Genomic DNA, 15,947 nt, shown 5'->3' on the forward strand with positions numbered 1-15,947 from the left:
ATGGTATGAGCTCTAACAAAATTCTAAGAATCAATAGATTGATTTAAAAGGAAAATCAGAGGCTTAATGCCGGTCAGGATTTAAAACAAGAGCTCTGAGTCACGATGTCCTTCTAAATATCAAAATTCATTAAGATCCAATCACCCACTCGTAAGTTACGAATACCTAATTTTTTCTAATTTTTCCTCTCCCTTTAGCCCCCCAGATAGTCGAATCTGGGAAAACGACTTTATCAAGTCAATTTGTGCAGATCCCTGACACGCCTACCAATTTTCATCGTCCTAGCACGTCCAGAAGCACCAAACTCACCAAATCACTGAACCCCTCTCCCCTACACCCCCAAAGAGAGCAAATCCAGTACGGTTACGTCAATCACTTATCAACGACATTTGCTTATTCTATACAGCAAGCTTCATCCCGATTCCTTCATTCCAAGAGTTTTCCAAGATTTCCCCCTCCAACTCCCCCCAATGTCAAAAGATCTGGTTGGGATTCGAAATAAGAGCTCTGACACAAGAATTCCTTCTAAAAATCAAATTTCATTAAGATTCAATCACCTAATCGTAAGATAAAAATACCTCAATTTTCACGGTTTCCAAGAATTCCGGTTTCCCCCTACAACTTCTTCCAATGTCACAGGATCTGGTCGAAATTCAAAATTTGAACTTTAAAGGACAAGATCCTTCTAAATATTAAATTTCATTAAGATCTGATCACCCTTTCGTAAGTTACAAATATCTCAATTTTCAAAATCCCCTCCCCCCCAACTCCTCCAGAGGGCAGATTTGGTCCGATTATGTCAGTCACATATCTTAGACAGGTTTTTATTCTTCCCATCCAGTTTCATCCTGATCTCTCCGCTTTGAATATTTTCTAAGAGTTCTGCCCCCCCCCCCAAACTACCCAAAAGAGAGCAGATCCGGTCCGGTTATGTCAGTCATGTATCTTAAATAGGTTTTTATTCTTCTCATCCAGTTTCATCCTGATCTCACCGCTTTAAGTATTTTCTAAGATTTCTGGTTCCCCCAAACTGCCTTCCCCCCAATTACGCTGGATCCGGTTGAGATTTAAAATAAGAGATCTGAGTTACGACGTCCTTCTAAATATCAAATTTCACTGAGATCCGATCAAACGTTTCTAAGTTAAAAATACCTCATTTTTTTAAATTTTTCAGATTTTTTTCTCAAGATACTAAAAATTGATAGGTTGGTTGAACACCCTTTTGATTTACCTCATAAAACTGAACCACATAGATAAGAGGTTCGACTGTCGTAAATGGAGGCAAAATAAACCAAGATAAGTTGGTCGAGGTCATACATTTTGGACAAGAACCCCTCACCCAAAATACAAAAAAAAAAATCGAAATCCTCCTAACTCCCCAAACACAGAAATGAGTCATTCGAAAGATATTGCATATATTCAATTTCAACAGTAAGGATACACAATTTTAACTCAATATCTCCAACTCTTCCTGAGAACATTTTTGTAGACGATTATTGTAACTAATGTAAGAAATTCATCTTTATTCACATGAAACGTTTCTCTCCATTATGAATTCTTTTTCTGTGTCTAGATAAACTAGAGCTAGAACTGAATTTCTTTTCACATATTTCACATTCAAATGACGGTTTTTCTCCAGCATGCATTCTTTGGTGCTTAAATAAACCGCTTCTAAAAGTAAAACTTTTTTCACATACCTGACACTCGAAAAGTTTTTCACCAGAATGCGTTGTTTGGTGTATTAATAAATTGCCTCTAAATTTGAAGCTCTTTCCACATACCTTACACGCGAATGGTTTCCCTCCAGTATGGATTCTACGGTGATGTGATTGACTATGCTCTAGGTTGAATGTTTTCGTACATACATCAGACTCGAATGGTTTCGCTCCAGTATGCAATCTTTGGTGCTTGGATAAACTGCCACTATCGGTGAAGCTTTCGTTACATACTTGACACAAGAAAGGTTTCTTTTCCGTATGAGTTCTTTGGTGCTCAGATAAAGCAGAACTAGAAATGAAGTTTGTTTCACATACTTGAGACTCGATTGCTTTTCCCCCAAGGTGTGTTCGTTTGTTCTGAGATATATTAAGTAAATTCAGGTTTTCTTGAGCACCGTTTTCATCAAAAAGGTCATAGTCATAGTTCAGTTGGAGGTCACTTTGTGCTTCATGTTCACAATTTGCATTTATTTCTTGTTTTAGATACAGAGATGTTAAAGAGGGCATACTAAAAATTCCATTTCCTTCTCTGGAAAGATTTTTGTTACACAATGATATCACAGCCGGATCTAGGATAAAAAAAATCTGATTTTGAAAGAGAAAGATGGGTTTATTAATATAAATAACAAAACAAAACATGCAAATGGCCCGAAGCAGAGCGTGCTTGGGGTTACAACCCCAATACACATACAAATATAAACAATACAAAAAAGGAGAAGAAAATAAAAAAGAAAAGAAAATGAAAAGAAAATGAAAAGAAAAAAGAAAAGAAAAAGAAAAAAATTCAATTACCCTGCATTTCAATCGATACGGGATTACACTTAAAAAAAAACATAACAAAAAGAAACTAAAACCACTTGACCAGTATCGCCTAAAGCAAAACCAACATCTTGGCTCCACTTGAGGTCTCAACTCAACTATCAAAAACATAAATATTAAGACAAATTAGCTTTAATTCCCACCGAAATTCACGAAAATTATCCATGTTTCTCAAAGTCGTAGGTAAACAATTCCGTGCATGGGGTCCTAGATGCCGCATAGAAAATTGAGATTTACGGGTAATAGCAAGCTGGCGACGAATTATGTTGGACCGACTTGTAAAATGTGTATATGAATATAACTTCCTAATTCAAACATACTTTTAAAACATATTGGTAAACAATTTTGAAAATATTTATATATAAACAGGCTTCGATAAAAAGTAAAAAGTCCTGCTAAAGGCAAGATTTTGCAATCTATATACCTCTTTTGTACTGAGTCTTTAAGACCTACACCGCATAACACTCGAAGCGCTTTATTCTGCAAAACTCGAGTATGATGGAGATGAAAAAGAAATGTACTACCCCAAAACATTACAACAATATAGCAGATAAGGATGAATTAAGGAATAATACAGTGTTCTTAAATTATCTCTTGGGAAAATGTACTTCAACTTTCTTAAAATGCCAACATTCCTAGCGAGTTTAAGACTAATATAATCTATATGTTCTCTAAAACTGAGGCATTCATCAATTAAAACTCCTAAGTTGTAAAAAATAAATATTTTGTGCAATTTATTCTTAAGATACTCCTATCAGCAAAATTAAGTCTGTCTATCCAAGGGTAATAATTTGAGCTCCTACCATACAATAAAAAGCAAGACTTACTATAATCCATATTTAACTTATTAGGCTTCATCCTTTTGTACAAACTCCAGACAAGAACTAATACTAATAGATTGAATTCCTGTTTTTGCAGCCACAGTTATATGAGTGTCATCCGCAAAGCTTGGGATAATTACTTTTTCCCCGTCACATCCAATGTCAAGTTACAATAAATACCAGAGGAGCAACTACCCCTAAACATGACTAGAAAAGTTTAGCTTTTTGGACAGGAATACTACGAGTGAAAAATAACTTAATAGAAGTGCTTTTTGAGATAAATTGCCATTATTAAAATTAGACTACATTGTGTTAACAACGTGATTTACAGAAGACTTTCTTAATTGTAAAGAATGACTGCTACGAACTACTTCAATTCCCATTTTGACATTCAAATTTAATATCCATAAAATAATTATTTGAGAACAATATTCATCACTGAAAAGAAGAGCCCCTAAAATATTTATTAATAGGATTCGGATTGAAATATAAATATTATTTAAAGGGTCATTATTTTTACGGTTTCAAAACAAACTCTTCGACATAACCTAGGTTATAGAGAGGTTGCCTATGGACGTCCGTATGGCAAAAACGATCCCGAGAAACAAGAAGACTAAAAATACGATATACAAATATTAAATGAGAATTTTTTTTTACTATTTAAACTTGCTGAAAACAAAGCTCCTGGTAGCAAGCGTGTTTTGTTGGCTTAATTACTTTTAATTAGTCCGGGTTGTTCTTTACTTAAATTCCGCTAGAACGAACGGTTTGATTAGTCTTTGATCTGGCCTGACCTAAAAAGAAAGGAATGTATCGTGTACCTTATATATTTTATATATTTATATATCTTCTATATTTATTCGTATTGCAAGAAAGTGTAAATAAGGGTTTTCAGCTTGACATAACATCTGCTTTTCGCACAAGGATTCATCTTTGAAGCACAATTTTATGACATTCAAGGTAAAAGCGCTATTTGACCTGTAGTAACAGAATCAGTAGAAAAAGTGCTAATACAAACAGTCTTATTATCACAAAACCCCAACCGAAAACCAATAAATGGTCAGAAGACAAAACCTATACACTTGTTCATACATGCCAATCCAATCAGAACCCAGATAACGATGTTCGTTTTCTTTGGTAAAGATAAAGGGAGAGCGTAATTAAAGATGAAAGGGGGCTCATGTGGTCATTTAATGTTATCCAAACTCTTAGAAATAAAATTTCCTGCTTTGGATGTGCAAATACACAAAAACAAACATCAGGATATTTAAAAACATACCTTTGTCCTTGCTAGTATCCAACTCTAGTTTGAGAGGGTCAAAATCAGGATCGAGCTTCGCAGATGTCTCTGGGGAAGAAAGTACATCATTGGAATTGCCAAAAACTCTATTCAAGAATCTCACAATCCCCTGGCTTGAACAAGCGCTTTCTTCAGATATCGTTGAAGAAAGAGTACAAGGGTTCCCTTCACGTTTAGACAATAAAATTGGTGGCGTACATCTATGAACATTTTCATTATCGCTTAGGGGTCTATCTTCGACTTCTGCAAAATTAAACTTATAGGGCATACTAGGCGGGTGTTGAACTAACTGACCGGCGCAGTAGTCTTCCTAGTCCTACTACTTCTCCAATAAGTATTTTTGGGACACATCAACACCGCATATTTCTTTATGACAAAGTTTTAGTGCATTGCAATGGGAGCATAGAAGACCTGATTTTTCGATGCTTTCTTCAAACAACTCAATTTGTTAACTGATAATTTATCTTTAATGAAGTAAAATAATAAAAATCCGTAAGGGAGAACTTCTTTTTCCTGTATAAAAATGAAAACTCATAAATGGGAACTTCTAAAACTTCTTCTTTCGTAAGGGAGTAGGGAAGTAAAGTAAATACTTTCTTCAGATGATTAAAAAGCATTTGTAGATTTATTAAATCATGCCAACTAACAATAATTAGATAAGTTAGTTAATTATATATTTATTATTAGACGGATATTTAGGAAATTAAAACTTAAAAAAAAAACTTTCAACTGCTAAGCACCAGGTCATCAATTACCAGCTATTTGCTTTCTTGTAAGCTGTCGGTTACAGAATTTTATCATAGTTCAAAGACACTTAGAAAAGAGTTTCAACGATTTGTTCCTTTCGGAAATCTAAACATTGAATAGGGAAATCGTGCTTTTCTGAAAGGAACCATGCTTGGCTAAGAAATCCAGATTCCCAACAGTTCTCGTGGAATTGTTCGACTGCCGTTTAATCTAGTTATCTGAAAAACTAATTCACTTGAAATGATGGAACTTCGAGCCAAGAAAACCCTCCAGGAAGAATTTTCGTAGGCGTTATTAAAAAAGTTGTACGTTTGATCAAAAAGAGTCAAACGATACGCTAAATTGCTCTTTGCATTCTGCCCAGTCCTGCTAGAGTTTTTTTTTAAGCACAAATATAACAACGTAAGCAGTTTCCTTCTTCATTGGCTTATATAGCCCTCCTCTTTTAGAGGCCCGTCGTCATCGGCTTCATTTCCAACGAAATTTACTTATACGGATGCCCAATTTAGAACGATGAAACCTACTTTTTCCATAGTTTTTTTTAATAATTAATTGAACAAAGGAGACTTTTTAACAATTAATTGAACAAAGGAGACTTTTTAACAATTAATTGAACAAAGGAGAGTGGAAGTCAACCCTCACGCAGATACCCCTTTGTTCCATAAGAATGAAGAAAGTCTTACAAAGCGCAAGTTTACATAGATTCGTAAAGTCCTTGGCTGTTGTTTTGTCGCACAATCTACACGAAACACCTTATTTTTCCACGAAACTGGTCAAGTCGTCCTAATTTAACCACCCAGTACAAACAAACTGAAAACCTCGTTTTGCGTGCTCTTTTGAAAGCTCCAGGATAAAAGAGACCGATAGCAGCCAACCTTCAACACAATGGATTCTAGAGTCCATACTTTTTCCTGTTTATTGATGAACAAAGTTCAGACTTGACAATGTTTTCATTGAACTTTGCAAGAATTTGAGGGACGTAATAGTTGAAGAAAGGGATCCTCTATGAATTTTCTTGCTAGAGTGGCCTAGGGAACATTGAAGGAAGAGAGCATCAATAACTTGCAAAAAAAAAATCAGCTGTTACAAGGATTTTGGCAGTAATTGGCCATTGCTGCAATTAATGCTTATTCCAGCAGAAACAGAATGACTTAAATTTTCCATAGTTATGCCAATGTCAAATTTATCCTAAAGTCTTACAAAGCGCAAGTTCATATAGATTCGTAAAGTACTTGGCTGTTGATTTGTCAAATAATCGACCCGAACGCCTGATCTTTCCGTAAAACCGGTCTAGGCCGTCCAAATTTAACCACAGAGTACAAACAAACTAAAAACTTCATGTTGTCAGCTCTTTTGAAAGCTCCAGGATAGCAGAGACTAATAGCAGCCAACCTTCAACACAATGAATTTTAGAGTCCATAGCTGGATTGATTGTGATGGAAAGATCTCGACCGAGATTAAACATAGAATCGGACAAGCTACAGGTGCCTTCAATAGATTGAAGCCTATTTGGAAAAGTAATAAATATTAAATGTGACTGAAGCTTCGACTCTTCAACAGCAATGTACTCTCAATTCTCCTTACGGAAGCCAGACGGTAGAAGAAAGAGAGGCCGCCCCAAAAACACATTGAGACGAACATATGACCGAGATCTGAGGACGGCCGGCACCTCACTAATACCTGAATGGGAAGACGTCATCGCTGCAGCACCAATGCGTGACGAACAGAGAAGCTTTGTCGACGCCTTATGCGCCACCGGCTCTGGAGGAACTAAGGTAAGGTAATTGTTCCTGTTTATTGATGAACAAAGTTTAGACTCGTCAATTTTTCATTGAGCTTAGCAAGAATTTGAAAGACGTAATAGTTGAAGAAAGGGGTCAATTTGAAAAAACAAAACTTGCTTTTAGTCCTCACTTTCGCTTTGACAATGATTTGAAGGGATTACCGATTTTTGATATTGAATTACACGCATAATAATATTCCCTATACCTAGATGCGCTGTTACTGTACAAGTCAAATTTCCCAAGCATTATCTTTCCGATTCTGCTCTGTCCGATAAAAAACCTAACGTTGTGCTCCTAAGAAATTTGTTTTCATTATTTTTCTTCCTGTTGCTTGACAACTATCAGCATCTTATTCATTAATAAAAAATTGAAAGATAAATTTATTTATAACTCTTTTTCTTCTGATCGTATGAAGCTATTTTCCCTCAAAATTTTCGATTTTCAAAAAGCAATCAGAAATACAGAGCAACTCGCAGGAATAAACAGTATCTTAATCTTTTTTTTCTTTTTGATTGTGGCATACTTTACAAGATGTTAAGGTTATATATAGAAATGAGTCTAACCATTCGTCAAAGCTTCTAGGAGTTCAGAGTTGTCATCATCTTTCGGTTGAATGATTCGGCAAACTTCTTGTAGAAGCTGCAGCCAACTGAAGGGGGTTTGTGGGTGTGATAGAAGTTGACGCGCCAACGCAATGAATTGGATTTGCATCATTTTGAAAGCACAATGATCTGAAAATGAATTTGCAAAACAGTCACTTTCCCAAACGTTATGAAACAGCGAATGTCGTTACTTGCCATTATAAATGGGCTAATAACGATTTGTCATTTATGGAATGAAGTTTGATCAGAAACGTGGCAATATAGATGATAATAATTATATATATATATATATATATATATATATATATATATATATATATATATATATATATATATATATATATATATATATATATTGGCCAGGACTAGTTGGAAACCCTATATAGGCCAGTGTATTCTCCTGATGAGCCCTTATGTTGAGTGTTGCCTCTGAATTATTTGTCTATATTATTTTTTCTATTGTTTGGTAAATGACGACTTATACTTATTGACGACATGACTGCCTGTCCATGGATTATTCTTTATGGTTGATTGTGTGTGGCTATGCTGTTTGACCTATGTGATTGTATGGATGAGTAGGGTTAAGGCCTCATTCAAGTGCTTGTCTATATTAATCACTAATTTAGGAAAACAGTCTTCCTTTTCTCCTTCTGTCTCTCTCTTTTTTTTGTGTGTTTGTGCTGTTGCATTGGTGATTTCTCTTCTAATGATAGATATATATATATATATATATATATATATATATATATATATATATATATATATATATATATATATATATATATATATATATATATATATATATATATATATATATATATATATATATATAATATATATATATATATATATATATATTTATATATATATATACTAGCGGTTGGGATGGCGCTTCGCACCACCCCAACACCTAGTTGGTGGGGGCGGTTCGCGCCCCCCCCCGCGCGCGTAAGTCGTTACGCGCCATATTAGTTACGCGCCATTGTAGTTGTGTCCCTATGTCCCACCTGTGAATATATATATATATATATATATATATATATATATATATATATATATATATATATATATATATATATATATATATATATATACATATGTTTTTAACTACGTAAAACTTGCAAATATACAACATTCTTTGCTGTCCCATTGTCTGTGCATATAAATAGATTGTCAGGTTTACCGACTCTTGAACATGCAACATATAATGGTCCATGGGAAAACAATCCGTATTCAGATCTATACCTCACGATTCTAATGATTGCCCTTGAGCTTTGCTGATGGTGATTGCTAATCGACCATTCCCTGTGTCGCCGTCGTCATTTATATATCCCCCTGTGCCCCCCGGCGTCCCCGTTGTAGTTGTGTCCCGTTGTGCCGGTGTCCCGGTCATCAGTTGTGTCCCGATGTCCCGGTCTGTAATTTCGTCAGTCGAAAACATGACGTCAGTAAACACACAAACATGACGTCACCCGACAGACCTACACACACACAGACAACTTATTTTTATATATATAGATATATATAGATATATATATAAATATATATATAAATATATATATATATATATATATATATATATATATATATATATATATATATATATATATATATATATATATATATATATATATATATATATATATATATATATATGTAAATTAAAATCATGTGTGTTGTAGGTTTGCCTTTAATTGCTTCTTTACTTTGATTGATGAAAAAATGTTCTTCCACAAAATAGGTTTTCAAAGAAGAGTAAAGAAGACAATTAAACCAAAAATGAGCAAATATACAATCGAATAATCATCCAAGCGTGAAACTACCACAAATCACCATCAATAAACGAAACTTAAACCGAATAGAAATTACAATAAATAAACCGATTCAAACTCAAAACGAGCAGAAACTAACATGAGTAGGGCTCGAAATCCATATCCCACCCCAAGCCCAGAACATATTTTGCACTTCACTGAAAAAAATACATATGAATGTGTATATTCAGTTTAATGTACATATGCTGATATTTATTCCTTAAAATATTAATAATATTTGACTTGTTAAAGTTATAAATATGAAAACATATAAATTTTTCCAGTAAAGTGCAAATTATGTTCCGGCCTTCGGAAGCCATAGGGGTTTTCAGCCCTACTGATGTTAGTTTTTGCTCTCTTAGAGTTTAACTCGGTTTTTACTAGTAATTTCTGTTCGTTTTCAGTTTCATTTATTTATCGATGCTTATTTGTGGTAGTTACGCTTGGTAGATTATTCAATTCTATTTTTCTGTTCGTTTTGAGTTCCATTTATTTATCGATGTTTATTTGTAGTAGTTACGCTTGCTAGATTATTCAATTCTATTTTTGCTCAATTTTGGTTTAATGGAGTTCTTTACATTACTTTGAAAACCTTTTTCGCGTAAAAAGTGTTTTTTTTTTATGAAATTCTGTTCGATTTATATTGACATAGTTTTTTACGGAAAAAAAGATAATAGTTTAAAATCCATTCAATTGGAGTTCCTTATTTGAGTTAGTTATACTTGGTAGATTATTCAATTCTACTTTTGTTCATTTTTGGTTTAATGGAGTTCTTTACTTTTCTTTGAAAACTTTTATCATAGAACAAGTATTTTTTTTTACGAAGTTCTATTCGTTTTATATTGACTTAGTCTTTTTCAGGGGAAAGAATATAATAGTTTAAATTCATTCGGTTGTTCTCTAAGAATTTTTAATTTGGTCTGCTGTTTGTATTTGAAGAAACTTGTTAAACAATTTTTAAGAACATTTTAAAAATTTGGACAAAAACATTAGTGTTTAATCTAGTTTTATACCTCCTGTAGTCGACCTGAACAAGAAAAAAACTAAATACCATTCGCAAAAAATTATAACTATGCTCTTCAACAGCTTAGATACACTTACAATGTTTAGATTTAGTTAAATTTTAAGAGCGGAAGTAGTAAATACAGTAGCCTCGAAAGTCTGAACATAATACACAGTTGTTCTTGGGATATTTTTGGTATTTCTTACTAACAACTAGCATGCAAACAATGCATTTCGACTATATCTTAGGGCAACATTTAGTTTTTAAAACATAGTAGGCAAACTGAATAACTGTGGGGGGTTGACCAACGCAATATCCCTAGAGATACAATTACAAGACCTTTCAGCCATGCTGAACATAATGGCTATCTTAAAATTTTGATTTGAAGTGTTTGGAAAATTATGAGCTAAAGAGGAGGGCAGATAGCCCTCCAATTACTTTTGACTCTTAAAAAGGGCACTAGAACTTTAAATTTCCAATAGAACTAGCTCCTTTAAAATATCAAAGATATTAATAGCAATGACAGAGCAGCGCTGCTTTCGCTTATGTGCACTTTTAATACTTGCATGACCATAGTTTTTTTTTCGTTTAATTGAAACTCCCCCTGAAAGTTTCAACTTAATGCCCTTATTGTCATTAGTTACAGTAACCGTAAAAGCATTATTAAAGTTATACAAATAGTATCTTTTGGCTAGTTCAAAATTTGCCACAACTTACCCTGAAAGGTCTAACTTATGTAACGTATGTAACTTAGGTCTAACTAATGCAAGCTGTTATTGTGACATTGCTTTTTTCACCCTTTCGACAATCTACATGATCATAGTTCGTTCTGATTCAGTTCAACATCTGCCTAAATATTCCTTGAAAGCTGCGCCTTAATATCCTTAACCTGTTTAGTAGCAGTAGTTGTAGTAGCAGTATGCACATAGCATGTTTTTTTTAATACCTCCTTAAACACAAGATTAAATGTTCTACTTAATACCATCAACAGTTTCTGAAGCATTTCTGATACCTCCTTTTAAAAACCTGTGTAGGCATAGTGTGTTACGATTTGGTTCAATTCAGTTTCAATATTGCTCAAAATTTTCACCTTAATACCCTTAGGTTTATTAGCAGTAGTAGTAGCATCAGTAGCTTTAGTAGTATCAGTGGAAAAAAAAGTTAAAGAGTAATTTAGTAGCAGTAGTAGTATTAGTAAAAGAAGCCACAGTGTTAGCGTCAGTAGCGATATGCGTACATTACCTTTTTGTCAATTAATCTTTCCTTTTGAGTATTTTATGAAAATTCCAACTTAATACCCGAATCCATTCTTGAGATAAGCCCTTTTGACAATCTGCATGCAAATGGTGTTTTGATTTAATTCAAATTCCCCCTCAATATTCTATAAAATTTTGATCTTCATACGTGCAGCTAAAATTGTACTAGTATCATGGTAGTAGTGGTAGTACTAGGTACAGTAGTAGCAGTAATAGTGTATTATTATTAGTAATAGCAGTAATAGCAACAGTATTAATAGCAGTAGTAGCAGGTAAGTTTTGTCTTTTCGTTAACTGAATATCCTGATGATGATACCCCTGAAGTTTCTTCTAAATACGATAAGCCGTTCCAAAAATACTGTTGATAAGCCCGTATCAGCAATATATACACATAGTATATTTTGATTTAGTTTCAATTTCCCCTCAATGTTTATTCAAAATCCTCAGCCTTAGTAGTACTTGCTACAAAATTAGTGGTTTTAGTGATAGAGCTAATAGTAGTTGTGGTAGCAGTAGAAACAGCAATCGTTGTAGCGTGCAAATATAGCCTTTCTCATCAACTGATCATCTCCCTTATCATATCCTGAAAGTTCTAAATTAATTTGCTCAGTCATTCATGAGTTACACCCTTTTGACGACCCATATACGCATAGCATATTTTGACTTAGTTCAACACTCTCCTCACCATTCCCAGATAGACTCATCTTAATGCCCTTTGTATTGTGGGAAAGTAAAAGTCAAACATGAATACCTGTTCTTGATAACATAAACTATATATAAACAATGATCAAATCGCCTAACTTTCAGCCTTTGTCCAGAGACCTCGGCGGGGAGGGGGATTGGTTGCTCTCAAATCGTTGACTCTTAAAAAGGGCACTATAACTTCCAATTTCAAATCAAATGAGACATCTGAATTTTATACGATTGCCCATTCCATAAAAACCTTATATACCCTCACAAAATGGACATTGCACAATTTCTATCGGACACTTTGGGCGAAAAGAGGGGTAGTGGGAGGGAGGGCTAGTTGACCTCTGTCACTATTCATTCTTAAAAAGGAGCAAGAACTTCCAATTTCAACCAAACGACCCACTTCTGAAGTAAAACAACCATCCCTTCAATAAGAACCTTAAATACCACAAGGACATAACTAGCAACCATCATCCCTACGCTCTGATGGCTTGTATCAACTTAAAAAGCCATGCTATATGATCTTTGAACTATTAAGAATAAAATGACTGCCTCAAAATTTCTATTGGATGCATCTCGGGAGAACATGACATGTCTACGCGGTTGTTGCGCTCTGATCACTTTGAGACTTAAAAATGGCACTAGAACTTCTGATTACCAATCCAACGAGTCCCCTCAAAAGCATATACGACCACTCTTTCTATAAATGCCTTATTTGCCCCCATGGCATAATTTACAACCTTTGTCCTGGCAGTTGTGGAGGGGGGGGGTGTATTGTCTTCCTCACATACATAATTAACAGAACGTTCAACTATGGTGAACAAAATTACCATCTCCAAGCTTTGATTGGAGGTGTTTGGGGAAACGATGGGCATGAGGGGTAGGCTGGTTGCTCTCAAATCACTCTTAACGCTTAAAAAGGGCACTATAACTTCCAGTTTTAAATCAAACGAGCCTAATCTGAGGTTCTACGACAACCTATTCCATAAAAACATGAAATGTCCCCAGGGTATAACTTACAACGCGCTGGGGGTTTTGTCAACCCTACAGGCACTGTTATATATTTTCTGGACTATTTAAAAAAAATAAGCCATTTATGAAGTTTATGCAACCTCTCATTCCACAAAAATCTTAATTGCCTCCATGGCATGACTTAAAACCCTATCAGGGCAGTAGGTGGTTTTGTCAACCCTAGAGGTATTGAAATATGTTCTTTGGACGTTTTGAACATAATTGCTATCTCACAGTTTTAATAGGATTCGTTTGGTGAAAAGAGGTGTAGTCAAGGGTGGCTAGTTGCCCTCAAAAACTTTAGACTTTTAAAAGGGAACTAAAACTTCCAACTGTCAACCAACTCAGCCTCTTATAAAGGACGATCTTTTTTATAAAGACTTTACACACCCCCAGGGCATAAATTAGAACCATTGCCCTGAAGACTGTGGGGGTTGTCCTCCTCAAAGTCGTAATATCCACATTTTTAAACTAAGTTGAACCAAAAGGCTATCTCAAAATTTGACTAGATGTCTATGGGGAAATGAAGAGCATGAGAGGGGTTTGGTTGTCCTTCGATCACTTTCGACTATTAAAAAGAACACTCGTCCTTTCAATTTCCAATCAAACGAGCTCTTTTTGAAGTTTTTACGACAATTTCTTCGATACGAAGTGCCCTGGTCTAAAATAAAAAAAAAATGAGTAAAAAAATAAAGAATTAATAATACATTGTGCCAAATTGGTTATTTACTGATTGTGATTTTATGCCACGAAGGAGTAATTTTTTAATTTAGCATAAAAAACTAACATTTCGCTCTATTTCTTTACTAAAATCCATTTCCTTTCTCAATTTAGCAATAATTCCTGCCCAGTTTGAAGGGGGGAACCGCAACTTCAAAAATAAAAAATTACTTGTTTTATGGGCTCGTTGCCCAAGAATAAAATGCTTCAAATCTTTTTTTTTTGGGTGGGGGAGACCTATCACCAAACCCCTTCTCTAGTGTCAGACTGATCCAGTCCAATTATTAAACTACACTACCTTCCGTTTTCCTTTGATCTTCATGTATGTTTGTTGTTCCACAAGCGGCATCCTCAACTCCAAGCTCTGTAATGAAATTAGAAAATTAACGCAATCAAGGAGGCACACTTGTGCCTCTGTAAAGAGGCGACACACGACAATGTTAAGCGATCTTCGGTTCCAGTGGTCGCAGAGGGATGGGGAGGGATGCATTTAGTAGCCCGAGCTCCAACTAAGAAACCTGCAAAATTTCATCCCCCTCCAACTTTTCCTTCATGGGGAAAATCTGGCCGAAAGTTTCGAACCGTCAACCCCAGCCCCCCTTTAACGTTGTCCGATCGGGCTGAAACTCACAAGTTAAGGTCCCCTAGGGCCCAGGAGCTTATCCGCGAAATTTTAGCTCGATCCGATAACTCCTTCCCTGTTTTCCAGAAACCACGCATAGCCACTTAAAATTCATTTTCTTTTTTTTTCTCGACGCCTACAGGTCACATCCGACATCGGATCTGGGTGTACGAAGACTCATTCGATGCGGAATTCTCCGAGTAAGTGCCCTTGAAAGTTTCGTATGAAAATCTTAACCCCCCGAAAGTTTCGACCCCCCAACCCCACCCCCCTTTTAACGTTGTCCGATCGGGCTGAAATTCACAAGTTAAGGTCCCCTACGGCCCAGGAGCTTATCCGCGAAATTTCAGCTCGATCCGATAACTCCTTCCCTGTTTTCCAGAAACCACGCATTAGCTACTTAATTAACGCATTTCTCTCCATAAGAGCCCATGTTAATTTGAAATTTTTAAAATTTATTGAGAAGTTATATTTACACACATGCAAGTGATTAGCTCAGTCGGTAGAGCGTGGGACTTTTAATCCTCTGGTCAAGGGTTCAAGTCCCTTACGGGCGGTTTTTTTTTCACGACATCAAAAAAATTTTGATAACACCTGGACAGCTTATCATTTGAGAGATAACAGAATATTAGCTTCTTATGAGCAAAAGAAACATTTCGGTCATTCTATCTATTTTTTTTTTCTATTTTATACAATGATTTAAAAGCGGGGGGGTTGGGGGGCGGCAGCCTACCAACTTCCTCTCCTAATTCCTCTACGAGGAGTACAGGAATTATTAAATTACATCCACCATGGATTGTAGAAAAACGTACAGAAATAATATGAAAAAAACTTCGTTTTCTTAAAGAGTTAAAGAGGCTGCGTCCCAAAGTCGAACCTTAAAACGCACAGGAATTAGAAGAGGCAGTTGGGGGGCTGCCGCCCCCCAAACCCCCCGCTTTTAAAGACTCTTTTGTACAGGTTTTTTGTTTTTTTGCTAACCCCCCGCTCTTGGCTTCGGAAAGGCCCTCTTTTAATTAACAAAAAATTGAAATGAATGAATA

The 15,947-nt window shown here is 35.3% G+C and overlaps 1 protein-coding gene across 5 annotated transcripts in view; it reads right to left on the reverse strand.

Moving 5' to 3' along the window:
* Positions 1-1,398: 1,398 nt before the first annotated feature.
* LOC136043031 (zinc finger and SCAN domain-containing protein 2-like) overlaps positions 1,399-15,947 on the reverse strand; it is a 38,326-nt gene continuing 23,777 nt past the window's right edge. For 3 of the 5 annotated variants that reach the window (XM_065727928.1, XM_065727926.1, XM_065727927.1), the window contains exons 3-6: positions 14,581-14,646; positions 7,753-7,920; positions 4,638-4,901; positions 1,399-2,287 (exon numbers count right to left, since the gene is read on the reverse strand). In XM_065727928.1, the coding sequence (XP_065584000.1) occupies positions 1,527-2,287; positions 4,638-4,901; positions 7,753-7,920; positions 14,581-14,646 (1,259 nt within the window). In that variant the 3' untranslated portion in view covers positions 1,399-1,526. The remainder of the gene's footprint in view (positions 2,288-4,637; positions 4,902-7,752; positions 7,921-14,580; positions 14,647-15,947) is intronic. The other 2 variants (XM_065727930.1, XM_065727929.1) reach the window with 2 other exon arrangements.

The sequence above is a fragment of the Artemia franciscana genome, unplaced genomic scaffold, assembly GCF_032884065.1.
Source record: "Artemia franciscana unplaced genomic scaffold, ASM3288406v1 Scaffold_284, whole genome shotgun sequence".
NCBI classification, from domain to species: domain Eukaryota; kingdom Metazoa; phylum Arthropoda; class Branchiopoda; order Anostraca; family Artemiidae; genus Artemia; species Artemia franciscana.